The 14,937-nt window shown below is 42.1% G+C and overlaps 1 protein-coding gene across 2 annotated transcripts in view; it reads right to left on the bottom strand.

The window, feature by feature from the left end:
* The window catches only part of PGAP1 (post-GPI attachment to proteins inositol deacylase 1), a 58,149-nt gene extending 43,640 nt beyond the window's left edge, over positions 1-14,509 (bottom strand). For both annotated transcript variants that reach the window (XM_032803604.2, XM_032803606.2), the window contains exons 1-2: positions 14,310-14,509; positions 3,130-3,283 (exon numbers count right to left, since the gene is read on the bottom strand). In XM_032803604.2, the coding sequence (XP_032659495.1) occupies positions 3,130-3,283; positions 14,310-14,453 (298 nt within the window). In that variant the 5' untranslated portion in view covers positions 14,454-14,509. The remainder of the gene's footprint in view (positions 1-3,129; positions 3,284-14,309) is intronic.
* Positions 14,510-14,937: the final 428 nt, after the last annotated feature.

Raw genomic sequence — 14,937 nt, 5'->3', positions numbered from 1 at the left:
AACTTCAAGAGAGGGAGCTCCATCACTTTCCTTGATAGTTTGTTCCAATGGTTAATCAACTTCACTGTTAACTTTGTACCTTATTTCTAATATAAATTTGTCTGGCTTTAACTTCCAGCCACTAGTCTTTGTTATGCCTCTCTCTCCTAGATTAAAAGAGATCTTTAGTACAGGATATTTTCTCCCCATAAAGGTACTTACACACTTTAACCACGTCTCTTCCTGATCTTTTTGCCTCAAGGTAAGGCATTTTTGCAGCTATCAAATAATTTTTGTGCCTCTTCTCTATCTCATTTTTCAATATTCTTTTTTAAAATGGGGACACCAGAACTGGACGCAGTATTCTGTTAGCAGGCTCAGAAACGCCACATATAGTGGTAAAATCACCTAACTACTCCTCTGTTTATACATCCAAATATTGCATTAGCATCGCCCTGGGAGTTTATGTTTGTCCACTATGATCCCTAAATCCTTTTCAGAGTCACAGCTTTCCAGGATACAGTTCCCTCATTCTGTAGGCACAACCTGCATTTTTTGTTCCTAGATATATGATCCTCAGTTTGTTTGCAATAACACACATTTTGTTTAAGTAGGTCCAGATTACCAAGTGATCCAGATCACTCTGTATGTTTCCCTTTGATTCCAAAAAGGTCCCTTTCTGTGTATTGCTGTGTTTTCAAAAAGACCTAATTAGCTCACAATAGGGTCTGTACTACTTTAAACATAATTAAAAGTGTCCATTTGGCATCTTGTGTGATGACTATTACAGTAATCTTCTTTGGATATCATTGTCCTCACATGCCTTTAAATATGTTTTCTAAATCTATAAATTATGAAATGTTTTACTATGTCATTATGACAAAGTATGTATAATTTCAGTCAAAAGAATTAACAAAGCACCTTTGAAGGTTAAAAAAGTCAGCTTAAGTTATTCATTAGCTAAGTGTGTGCAAGGCTTATTTATTCATCTTAACAAAAACTATTTTGGGGCATATACTAATTGTTTACAAAAGCACAGAGTTTTTTTTAACGTCACCATTAGAGCGCAGAGTAAGTCTGTTTCAAAGCACTTTATAAAACGAGTAATGGTCTAATGAAGAATGACTGTCTTCAGAATAACACTCATTATGCTATATTTAATTAGTTAATGGTTGCACAGCACTTTCAAAAACGTAAAGCACTACTTAACTGCAAAGTACTCACATACCTTCATTTTCCTCTACAAATATACAACTATTACTTCCAGTCTCTGAATGGAATGAAGTACAGCAGGAGATAATGAATTTATCCCGAATGTAGAAATAGGCTACATTTAAGACTTGGAACAACATGCCAGGGTGGAGCCACTTGCCCATCAGGTAACTAGCAGGGAATCCGAAACCGCTTTTGTAGATGGGAAGAGTTGAAGTTTATTTTTAAGGTATCTAAAACTAGATTTGATATCAAAGACCTCAGAATTCTCCAGCAGCTAGTGAGTTTTACCCCTTCTTCTAATTCAATATGACCGTTTTAAAATATCCTTCAAGTCAAAATCAATCAGATGTCTGCAGGTCACTCAGGTTGCCAATAATGGTGTAATATAACAGACCTGGTTTGAGTAGCAGCCTGTGGGTTTTTCCTGCCTATGTTAGTGAAATTTAGAGGAATTACAGAGTGATCCCTGTGGGAATCATACAGAGGTGCTGGGTTCCTAAAGCACAAGTACCTTTTAGAATGTATCCACAATAGTGAAAATAGGACCCCAAACTCACCACTGGAGCCCACGAGTGGTAGCAATAGTGAAACTATGATTTAGGGGTACTTTCACACTGTGTGCCTGGGCTGGTCTGAACTCATTTACATAAGAGGTTCCACCAGAGGGCAACAATATGGGTCCTATTTTTGCCAGTACAGAAAGGGTTGCACTGACCCTAGTCTCAAATGAGGTTGCTTTCCTACTTTCCTAGGTAGAGGACAAAGAACGCTTTGTGGTCAAGTGAAGAAAATGTAATAACGGAATTATGTTAACTTAAGACAACTAACCTCACACAGAACTGTGTAAAAATTTTTAGTTAAATCGTTGGACAGATAATATACATGTGTCAAACACAGAGTGCATTATTTCAGTTTTACGTGAAATCAATTTGATTTCAATGGACTTACGCTGGGGTAAAGCTGGTGTAATACTGGGGGAATCAGGCCCAGAATTAAATCTGTAATCTTAATAGGTTAAATAATAATACATTCTATCGAGTCAAGTTATTTAAAGCTATGCTATTTCTTTGTTTTTGTTTTACTATATATTTATTCATGAAGTGTTAACAGGTTTACAAATCCTTGTCATGTAAATATCAGAAACACAAAAATAATCATAGCATTTGTTGAAAGAGACATTATATAGGAATATAATCATCAGCTCTCTATTGATTACAGTGTTATCATATTACAGACAGCATATATAAAACACCTTTGACGTCATTTCTAGTTATTTTATTATCAGTGAAATGTCTGATTACATATTTTTAAACAGACTACACACGTCTATCAAGAGTTAATATTAAAGAAAAAGACAGGTGTGCTTTTTTGGGGGGAGGGATGGGGCAGTTAAATGTTCTTTGTCTAAGTATTGAATAAAAGGTAACCAAATTCTTAAGTATCTTTTTGTCCTCTGTCTATTTTGCTAGGTATGTAATTGGCATGTTAATTTTCCCATAAAACCAACCTCCTGTATTTTTTTAAAATCATTTCTCTACAGTTGGATTATTTTTCTTTTTGCAATGAGAGGCTGAGCAAATATGTCTATGGCTTTATGGACTTCAAAAACTGTGAAGTCTCATTACAGGTAAACATCTTCAACCGGGTTCTCCGCTGGTGAATAGCAGCATAGCTTCACTGACTTCAACTGAGTCACATCAATTTACAGCTAAGAATATGGCCCCTTATTCCTGGACACTGTACATAAGGAAATTCTCCATTATTTATACTTAAAGTAGTAGCAATGAGGCATTTGGATATCATTCATGTAGCAGCTTTGACCACTAAAAGTGTCTTTCCTTGGTAATATTCCAGAGACTAAACTCTTCCTGCCTTTAACTAAAAAAGATAACTCTGTTTGCACAACTTTCAAAATTCACTTTACTATATTCTTACCTTGTTTGTAACTCCCAGCATTCCCAGGAAGGAAGAGAACTGGAATCCCTGTCAATATCAGATTTTTGTTTTCTTCAGCATAATTCCCTTCCCCATAGAGATAGAGCTCATAGGCTGGAAAACGTCTGGATATTTTCTTAGGTAGTTTTATTTTCTATGACAACAAATAGATATGGTTAAACCTACAGTATCTGACTAAAATTAAAGGATCTTTAGCAACTCCTGAGAATTCAAGATACTGGGCTCCTAAAATGCAAATTAAGAGTAACTACAAAAGAAGCAATTTGCATCATTACAGACGAAGTGGATTTAGCCTCAGTAATGCTTACGGAAATTTACAAAAGGGAAAAAAAAAATTCTTATAATTTGTAAGTGAAGGAAATAAAAAAAATTTTGAGACCTATTCTGTATGATGCAATCAGGAAAAAAAAAATGTTTTATACTGCAGCCTGTGGGTCTCTCCAGCTAATACTCTTTTCTCTGTACTACTTTTAGTAATTTAATTGTAACTTTAATCAGTTTGGGACTTGCATTTTCTGTAATACAGAAGCTCGTTCTCTTGAGTAACAATTGCCTGGAAGGGTGAAATACATTAGCTTCTGTTTGCTGATTTAGCTTCAGAAGAGCAAGTGCACATATTGTAGCAAACAAAAAGTCATACTGTGTGTACAGCAATGTATTGTACCTTATGTATCACAGGTTGCTTTATCTTTATATTTTGATGGTGTGCAAAACGCACCACTTAAATGGGTTTTGCTGTAAGGACCTACAAAAAGTTACTAAGATAAAACAAAAAATTGGTAGTTTTACTTATTAGTTTTGCTACATATAACCAATCTCAAAAGCTGAAGCCAACAACAGGCAACAGTAGCTGAATAATAAGATTATTGCACTAATGTCAATAAACTTTCATTGACTTCAGTAAGCTCTGAATCAAGGTCTGAGTGAACGGCAATTATCTTTCAGAATTATAAAACTACACCAAAGTAAAAGGGAAGAAATATCTGTACACAAAATAAAGATCCACTCCGATTTCTATATCTCAAAGGAAAAACAGCTTTGTGGAAATCCTTGTCACAAAGACCATTAAAAATTCCTCCTGAGGCATCAGGAGCATAAATTGGGGCCTCGTCATTATTCCCAAATATAAAAGGCTCCAGAATCATCCTGGTGCAAATATTGTTCTACTCTGAAACAGGATATCCAATTTTACCTGACTTAAAAGTTAAAACCCTAAAATGCAATTCTACCCAAAAAGTGTTTCATCTGCTTCCAATTCAAACGTACTCCATTTATAAGCAAGAGGTTTTCTTCACACTCAGTCTGTACTCAAACGCAACCTGGGTTCTTTTCTTCTTAATGATCAACACCAGTAATAAGGAGTCTGCAGGCTAAATTATGCCCTCAGTAGGACTACTAGGTATCTCTGTCTTCAGTGGGTTTCGCACAAATAAAATTGACTGGATATGTAATTAGAATTTAGCAAACAATTCTGATGGTGATGCACAAGACGGAATAGAAACCAGCTCATTTTGTCCTAAATGTGTTATCCATATAAGCCTGAAAGGAGTAAAAATAATAGTCTTATTTTTTGTCACTAGTCAGAAGATGTGACTCTGTGTACGCATATCAGATATGAATTGAGTAGAGACTCATTTTACAGTCATCCTTTAGAGTAAAATCACATTGAGCTCTGAATGAGGTTTGGTTTTATTTTTTAATAAAAGCAGATTTCTATTGTGAAAGTAGAATGAATTATATTGTAAAAATAAGAATGGATTAAAGAAATGTTGTATGTACCTTTAAGCAGAAATAAGAAATGTTGAAATACAGGTGCCAGGAAAAGAAACATTAGGCATAAACAAGGGTGCTAATGGCGAAACATTAACAGAAGATCGGTAATAGTTAGTAAGGAAATAAGATATGCATGGCTAGCCCAGGTAAACTTATCAGATTCTGCTTCCTTTGTTATCTTGCTAAATGCTCCCCCCTTTTATCTGTATAAATAAGATAGTTTGTGTCTTGTATGGTGCTCACATTATCTGGGTGTATTAGCAGAGCGCTGTGCTAATAAAACAGAGTGGTCTGACAAACTGCGAGTCCTGAGTCTAACTTTGACACTACCGTGATACAGCAGCATTTCCTCCAGACAGTCTGAACCTTGGAAACAGGGTATAACTACTGAAATTTCTTGGGAAAGAGTTATGAGCTCCCTACACCCTCAATTCAATCTCAGTTACAGAGCCAGGACCAGTGACCCCATAACTAACTAACCAGCCAACCAACCTGCACGCATACACACTCCATCCCCCTTGAATTAGTACTTTTTGTACACGTCCTGGGAAATAGAACTGATTGACTAAAGTAAAAGAAACCTTCACAAGAAGGACAGAAATGGCAGACTCTTCTTCCCTTCCTAATTAAAAGAAATACGTTTCACACGGCAAAGCAATACAAGAAGGGAATTTACATCAAAAATGCAAGACAATGTAGCAGACATGAGCAGAGCTACCCCTCCCCAAAATTAACTGAAATAAGTCAGTTAAAATGATTAAAAAGACAATTTAGTGGAAAATATTTAACTCATACTCCTTACAAGGTTCTAGGCCAGGGGTCAGCAACTTTTGGCACCCTGATGGGCCAGGCCAGTCTGTTTACCTGCCGTGTCCGCAGGTTTGACCAATCGTAGCTCCCACTGACCGCAGTTCGCTGCTCCAGGCCAATGGGGGCAGGAGGAAACCGCGGCCAGCACATCCCTCAGCCCGTGCCACTTCCTGCAGCCCCCATTGGGCTGGAACAGCTGTGGCCAGTGGGAGCCACGATCAGCCGAACCTGTGGACACAGCAGGCAAACAAACTGGCCTGGCCTGCCAGGGTGTGTACCTGGTGATCCACATGCCAGAGGTTGCCAACCCCTGTTCTAGACTAATCGTACCATCTCAGGAAAAAGGGTCTGAACATCATTACGGCCAGCTCAATGGAAACCTCTGCTTAATGTGCGGAAGCAGTCAACAAATGCAATTATTAACAAGCATAAGAAATAGGATGGACACTATGAATAATGTTATAACGGCATTGTACAAATTAACAGTATACCCTCACCAAGAGTACTGTGTTCGATTCTACTCACTACAGCAGAATTAGAGGCGGTTCAGAGAAAGTGGAAAGATAAACCATTTTAAAATAAATCTATGGACTTCATAAGGAAGCAAAATATTCATAATTTTGAGCATTACCCTAGCAACCTATCTACGACTTCTCACCATACTGTTACTTAGAACCAGTATATAATGTACAAAGAGAAAAAAATCAAAATGCTAATATTTCAAAGAGACTGAGCTACAGAGAACTACATCACCATTCACTTAAAATAACTCAGAGAAATTCTCAACATGGCAATTAAATATAATATTACTGAGAACAAACGTAGCACTTTTATCTTCCAGTTCTGTACAAATATGTCAATAGAATCACAGATTATCAGGGTTGGAAGGGACCACAGGAAGTTTTCTAATCCTCAAAGCAGGATCAATCCCCAACTAAATCATCCCAACCAGTGCTTTGTCAAGCCTGACCTTAAAAACTTCTAAGGAAGGAGATTCCACCACCTCCCTAAGTAACCCATTCCAGTGCTTCACCACCCTCCTAGTGAAAACATTTTTCCTAATATCCAACCTAGATCTCCCTCACTGCAACTTGAGACAATTGCTTCTTGTTCTGTCATCTGCTACCACTGAGAAAAGTCCTCATTATCCTACTTTTACAAATAGGGGAACTGAGGCACTGTGGTTAATTGACTCACCCAAGGTCACACAACAAATCCATGACAGAGATGAGAATAAAACTCTGACCTCCTAACTCCCAGTCCACTCACACATTCAATAAGCCATACTGCTTTAAGACAGTAGAGAGATGAATCAACAGTCTGAGAGCAGCACCACTTGCTTCCATGTTGGAAGGTGATGGCAAGAGGAGAAAATTAAGGGTGAGGCCAGGTCTACACTACAAACATTTGGTGTCATAACTATGTCAGTCAGAGATGCGATGAGGTGTGACATAGGAAGAAATTCCCAAGTGCATTTTCCTGGGTTCTCAAAGGGGTTTTGCACTTCGGTGGTAACAGCACCTACCCATCCAACGTCAAAGAAAAGCTGTAACCTTGGAAGTTTAATACAAGCCTGGAGTGGCCAGTATTAATTTTTTTAGACTCCTTGCAGGCCCCCTTCTGAACTCAAAGTGCCAGAGTGAGGAAATCAGCCTTGACAACCTGTGAGAAGTGAGCAAGGCGGAAGGAGAGAAAAAACCAAGTTAACATAACCAGAAAGATATGTATGAGACTTATTGAGTAACTGAACGAAACAATTGTTCCGCTGTCATTCAACTCCCCTTCCCTCTTGCTTTTCTGGTCCACTTGTGACACCCCTTCTTTCCCGTAACTTGTATTAATCAAACAAACAAACAAAATAGCCCCACCACAAACTAAGTTTAGACTCCAAACAGGGAAAAATGCTAGAGACTTCCTGATGCCTACTAGGGATTTTGCTACTGATTTTAGTGAAAGGCACTCAGATACTATGGGTACGTCTACACTACAGAATTATTCCGGTTTTACATAAACCGGTTTTGTAAAACAGATTGTATGAAGTCGAATGCATGCGGCCACACAAAGCACAATAATTTGGTGGTGTGCGTCCATGTACCGAGGCTAGCGTCAATTTCTGGAGCGTTGCACTGTGAGTAGCTATCCCGTAGCTATCCCATAGTTCCAGCAGTAACCACCGCCCATTGGAATTCTGGATTGAGATCCCAATGCATTATGGTGCAAAAAACTGTGTCGCGGATGATTCTGGGTAAATGTCTAAACTCATTCCTTCCTCCGTGAAAGCAACGGCAGACAATCATTTTGCGCCCTTTTTCCCTGGATTGCACAGGCAGACACCATAGCATGGCAATCATGGATCCTGTTTTGCCTTTTGTCACTGTATGTGTACTGGATGCCGCTGACAGAGGCGGTACTGCAGCGCTACACAGCAGCATTCATTTGCCTTTGAAAGGTAGCAGAGACGGTTACCAGTCGTTCTGTACCATCTGCTATGCCATTGTAAATTGGCGATGAGATGACGGTTATCAGTCATTCTGTACCATTTGTTGCTGTCATGGGTGCTCCTGTCTGACCTTCGCTGAGGTCGGACGGGGGCGCAAAGACAAAAATGGGAATGACACCCCCGGTCATTCCCTCCTTTATGTTGTATCTAAAAATAGTCAGTCCTGCCTAGAATATGGGGCAGGTGTACTAGAGAACCTGTATCAGAGAACCAGAGAGCATAGCCACCCCGTGTCAGATCCCAGAGAAACGATGAGCTCCATGCCATTCTAGGGGGTGTCCCTGCAACAACCCCACCCGTTGCTTCCCTCCTCTCCCAACCCTTCTGGGCTACCGCTGCAGGTTCCCCCCATTCGTGTGATGAAGTAATAAAGAATGCAGGAATAAGAAACACTGACTTTTTAGTGAGATAAAATGAGGGGGAGCAGCCTCCAGCGGCTGTGATAGTCCAGGCAGGACATTAAACGGTGGAGGGGAGAGGAGCACAGCATCTCACTGGTAGGATAGTCCAGGCAGTACAGAATCTTTTCTTTAGACATGAAGGGGGGAGGGGGAGCTGATGGAGTTCAGCCCCCAGTTGCTATGATGAGGACGGTTACCAGCCGTTCTGTACCATCTGCCGGGAATAACTGGGAGCGTTGAGCAGTTAGACACAAATAACGCCAATTCGGTTTAACCAACTGCGGAATGAACTGGGAAGTCATGCCTTTTTACCCACGCCCCAGGCCGACGACTTATTGTGGGAGGCTAAACTAAGAGGAACCAGCAACCTGGGGAAGCAGCAATTACCAGACGATGGCGGGGGGGGAAGAAGCAAGGACGCGGGCCCAAAAGAGCAACAAGAACTGCCGGCACTGACAGGAGACTGATAAGAGGACCGAGCTAGGCTCATAGTCTCACCCTCTCACCTGACTCCACGCGGGGAGTGAGAGAGAGAGATGTGCTGACTAGTTCATTGCCACGCCAGCAGCTTGATGTGCTTACCGCGCATGCGGACGGTGAACGTTGAAAGGTAAGTGACGCCCACATGGGGCGGCCGCACAGCCGGCACGGCAGTAGCCGCGCAGCGGGGCACGCCTACAAGGACCGGAAAGAGCCCCGAAGGGAGGAGAATGGAAACCACAACAAGGCATGGCAGAACAGGTCAGGGCTGTTGAATTGAAACATCAAGGAAGCGATTTTAATTCTGCCCGTTTCTTGCACAGGGGCGAAGTCCGCGAGGGGGCAGTAAAATTGCGACGAAGGGCGAGATATCGCCAGTCCACCAGGCCAGGCCAGCTCGGCAATTGTGTTGACCTCGTACCAGCGACCGGCAGAGAGCTCAGCCAAGAACGCTAAAATCTTTTTCGGGGGACTTGTGGGACTGCTGGAATAGTCTGTAGAGTCTCCTACCCTCCATATGCAGGTCGCGTCGTGCCAGGCGACAAAACATGTTGACTTCTTGGACTTTCCTTCGACAGGCTGTCACACCAGCACGTGCTGTCGACTCCCAACGTGGAGTATAGGCTGTGTTGAGATTATTTTCAACTGCTTTGCAAATTTCATCTCTGTAACGAGCCTCTGAAATTAGAACAAAGTTTTGACTACGGACCCAGAGACACCGTCCCATGCAGATCCGGTATCTCGCCATACGGTCCATGCTGAGCTCTTTTTGGATTTGGGACTTACATCCACCGTAGGGCACCTATCGAGTCCGCACCACAGTCTGCGCCGCGAAATGCCAATTCAAGCCGATGTTCCGGCTTCCTGTCTACTGGACCGTCCACACTGGGCAAACAGGAAATGCAATTCAAATGTTCACGGGGCTTTTCCTGTCTACCTGACCAGTGCATCCGAGTTCAGACAGCTTTCCAGAGCGGTCACAGTGCTGCACTGTGGGATACTGCCCGGAGGCCAATACCGTCGATTTGCGGCCACACTAACCCTAATCCGATATGGTAATACCGATTTCAGCGCTACTCCTCTCGTCGGGGAGGAGTACAGAAACCAGTTTAAAGAGCTCTTTATATCGCTATAAAGGGCCTCGTTGTGTGGACGGGTGCAGCATTAAATCAGTTTAACGCTGCTAAAAATCGGTATAAACGCGTAGTGTAGACCAGGCCTAAGATGACTGGCAGCACTATAAAACTCTAAATAGATAGTTTTAGGACCTTCACATTTTGTCATGTTAAATTTAGGTTGTAAGTGCCTCAGGCTAGGTACCATGTCATTATTTGTTTTTGTGAGGTGTCTAGCATATTTTTGGGTGTTTGAAAATAAGAACGCCAATTAATAGTGAACGTACCTTTTGTGATGTGGATACTTGCCACCTAAGGTCAGGCTAAATAGCTCTGACATACACCAAATTCTCGTCTAATAACTTTCTGTCTCTGCTAGCCTTAGCTACATTTCGACGGCACTTTAAAGATAAATGGCAGATGGGTTTTGTTCTGTGTATGTACAGCTCCTGAGAGCTACAGTAAACAAGCAATAAATAATAGAATACAATACCTAAGCCATCCAGTCTACCTCATTTTCTTTCCCCAAACTTCCCCCTTCACCATGCCCCAAATCAACAAAAGCCAGATACTTGGAGACAGAATATTCTATGATGTTGTCCCTCTAGCTATGACTTCAGGCATATTGCTAGCAAAGTGTGGGGAAACTTGGACTGCTTGTTCTACCACTGTACTGCAGATTGACACTTCAATCTTGCACCTTTCACCACCACAAAACTTGCTTATAAGACAGATAATGAGAATTTTAGTGCCGACAATCAATGAACAGAACAGTCATGCTGGTGAGTGTTAAATTTAGACAACTTCCAGTCCTATAAGCAAAACAGAGATTTTGTCAATTACTTGTAAATTGGTAGTACTATACAGATTGAAGCTAAAGTAGGTTTTAGTTACAGGTAGTTCTGAATATTATATTTCTAAAGATCCTAATCACTTATATGATTTTGTTTAATGAAGTGATAAGCAAGTTAGCCCATGTATTTACATTAAGTAAGCTTTCGCTTGTGCTTTCCTTTTCTAAAGTGATAGTCCCCAAGTTAGTAGATCCTGAAATTAACTTGCTGCTTTGTTACCTGTTTAGAACATACAGTGCAATATTTTATTTAAAGAAAAGTGCTTTAGTGCTTTTCCCCTCCACAAACAACGCTCCCAGTTTTCATCTCATACCCACCAAACAATAACTGACCACTAGCTGGAAAAGTGATTTGCAGTACAGTATATATAGGATGCTTAAATATCAGTTTATTATAGTGACTTTTTTCTAAAAGTTATTTGTGTTGGGAAACATTGCATTAAAAAAAATCAGCACTCCATCATTATACACACTGCAACCACTGACAAGTCATTAAGCAGATCAATAACAGGATTTAGGCTAGTCCCTGCCGAAGATCTAAGTTCATGAAGGATGTGGATAGATAAAACATCCTTGAAGTACAAGGCATAAACCATGTCTATACTTGCACTTTTGTCAATATAACTTATGTTGCTCAGAGATGTGAAAAAACACTCCCCGAGCGACAAATTACACCAACAGAAGTGCCAATGGGGACAGCAGTATGTTGGCGGACATTCTCCCACCAACCTAGCTATCACCTCTCATTGGGGGTGGTTTAATTATGTTGACGGGAGAGCTCTCTCCCGTTGGCACAGAACGGCTACACAGGAGATCTTACAGCAGCGCAGCTGCATCGGTACTGCTGTAAGCTCTCTAATGTAGACATGGCCATAGCTGTTTTGAGGAGGGACTATTTTTACAAAAAGCTCTTTACTAGTACAGAACATATGTGCATACACACCAGCTCTCTTCCACAGCATGGCTTCTCCTATTACTAGATTCTGCAATTAAGTCATAATCCTGTGTCTGAAAAATGTTTGTCATCGTAAAGGATAATTTGCAAAGCAAATTCAAAGGAAAACAGCTATCTTCGTTTGATTCACGGCAAAGTGGTCCTTATAAAACGCCCCAAATCTTTCTATCTTTCACTAATAAAACTAAGAAAAACAGTTATCAGATTTTATTGTTCAGATTAATGTCCTACACCATATGAAAGTGTTACTTTACATACTACTTCTTGTGTCCTTGCCACAAACTAGAGGTTTTTCCAGAAGCATGCACAAGAGATGGCTCTTTCTTTCACCGCAGCAGATCCTCCTTTGTACAGATTTCCCCAGAGTTAGCAAACATGTAAGTGCTCCATGGTCTGCATCTCACTGCACTCCCATATATTCGTGTCATTAAAGTATTCCCATTTTATATTAGTCTTTAATCTGCCAGTTTGCGTGCGCAGGCAGTTCAGGCACCGCCACCAGTCTGCATTGGGCTTTCTGGAAAAGTCCTCCTGGGGTGCCAGATCTATTTCAGTGCATCCAGTTGCACATAGTCTTTCATTCCATAACCTCAGTCGTGCCTTGCCAACTGTCATATACAAAGGCACAAGACTGGTTATAAAAAACTCTTTCATAATACAAGGCATTTGATTATTCCTGTTGATCACATAATGAATACCTTGAGTTTCATCTACCATGATCTTTCCCTTTGACTTGTTACCTTCCTCCTGATATCAGGTAGTGCAATGCCAGCCAGTCAGTACAGGCTATCCGTTGGTGTTGGCTTCAGACATCCTGTTATTCCATGACAACTGGACATGCATACTGTATGGAGTAGAACAAGGTGATAGCAGTGGTTTGCAAAGTAATTGGATTGACTCCCCACTTTGAGGAGACCAACTTTCAGAGGATATTGTTACAGGTGCTAACTTTCCCTGTTTTGAAGGAAACTGTCCGGTCCAATGTCACTCCCAGGTAGACAGGGTTCAGATGATTAGCCAATGGTATTCGGTCCCAGATGAGGTTTAGTTTCCACTTGGTTTTTTGGTGTTGATGAAAGGCCATCATCTGCATCTTGCTCAGGTTGGCACAAAGCTGGTTCTTATTGTAATAAATTGTGAGGTTGCTCAATGCACATCAATCTATTCTCGACAATGGCAAAGTCCTTCTCCTGGGACGTGATGCGTAGATTATTGACAAATATAGCTAATTATTACTAATGGAAAATATTTCTCTCTGAAGTTGAGTTCTTTACTCTTTTAAATACTATTTGTTATTTCATGTTTAGATAGAAACAAGGGAAATGCATTAGATATAAGTAGAATAATACTATAAGGAATCTATCATAAGCTTTTAAAGAAACATTGTGAGATCATAATCTGGCCCCAAATTTTTGCTTTGTAAAATCTTAAAGGTTCATCTGCCACTCACAGATAGAGAGATGGAATTTCATTTGTCTGAAAGTTTTGTCCTTATCATTGCTACAAGTAGAAACTAACCTGTTTATAACTGAAAGTTTGCAGAAAAAGCACTCTTTTTGGTTTGTTTACGTTATGTATTTGAGACAGCACTCTGTGCAGCATCACTTTCACAAACATCCCTCGGAAAAGTCAGTTTTTACCTTGCTGAAGAGAGATTATATAAGATATACTACTAGAAGCTGCTTTGCAAGCTTCTCCACAGCATACAAACTCTTAATATAATTTTAAGTAGATTTGTGTTAAATTGCATGACACACCATTCAGGTGGCGTTCTATCCAAGGAGTCAGATGATTACAGAAAAGTAGCCCTCTAACAATCATGCAACTGCTTTCTTGATGTGAGTTTTTCAGTGACCAGAGTGCAGGGTGTGAACACCACGCATTGGTGACCCACAAGCCAGGCTAAACTCTCTGCACAGACGCTAACACCTTAGAAGCAAACGCAGATTACTGGTCTGACTGCAGGGCTTGCAGCCGGGGGATTCAGTGGCCTGTGGGAGACAGGACGGTCAGAGCAGAGGAGCTAATGGTCTCTCAGGACTGAAACTCAGGGGACGTTTGGACTAAATCGAGCAGCCGGGTACTGACAAATGCCCTGGGCGTGGAAGGGAACCGGAGAAACCGCTTTGCTAGTGACATGCCAAAGGCAGGTCTGACCCCTGTTACAGCCCCTGTGGGGCGCGGCCGCCTCACTGAGCGGGGCGGGCAGGTGCCCAGGCGCTGCGCCCAGGGAGAAGCAGCCGGCCCCGTTGCCCGCGGGCCCCGCACTCACCAGGTACTCGGGGTACTCGTACATGTAGGTCATGCTGCACCGGTTCTCCTCATACAGGAACAGCACGTCCCGCACCCCCAGCAGCACCAGCGCCGCCACCGCCCCGTAGAACAGCGCGGCCGCCAGCCCAGGACCCCTGCCCATCGCCCCCGCCGAGCGAGCCCCCGTCGCCCGCCAGCACCACCGGCTCCACACGCCGGTCTCCCGAGGAGGAAGAGGGACGAGGGCGTGGCCGGCCCACAAATCTGGGAAGAGGTCCGCCATGATGGAAAGGTCCGAGCCTGGAGGAACCGGCCAGTCATGTTGGAGAGGTCAGGACCTAGAGGGGCCCGTCGGCCATGTTGGGAAGGTCGGCTCAGCGTTACGTAAGAATGTGTCCATTACGTTCGGGAATTACAGTCGGCAACACGCGCCTCCCATGTTGGGAAGGTCAAAGTGCAGGAAAGAGGTATCTGCTCTACGGTTGTGGGAAGCTGAGAAGAACCACCTCAGAGAGCTTGGTCGTAAAGGGACCCTAGTGGCTCCAGTCAGCACCCGCCGACTGGGCCACTAAAGGTGCGGTCGGCAGTGCTGTGGCACTAAGACAGGCTAGTCCCTATGGGTCCTGGCACCGCGCTCTGCCCCAGAA

The sequence above is a fragment of the Chelonoidis abingdonii genome, chromosome 10 (genome assembly GCF_003597395.2).
Source record: "Chelonoidis abingdonii isolate Lonesome George chromosome 10, CheloAbing_2.0, whole genome shotgun sequence".
Taxonomy (NCBI): domain Eukaryota; kingdom Metazoa; phylum Chordata; order Testudines; family Testudinidae; genus Chelonoidis; species Chelonoidis abingdonii.
This window is presented reverse-complemented; position numbering and strand designations above follow the sequence as displayed.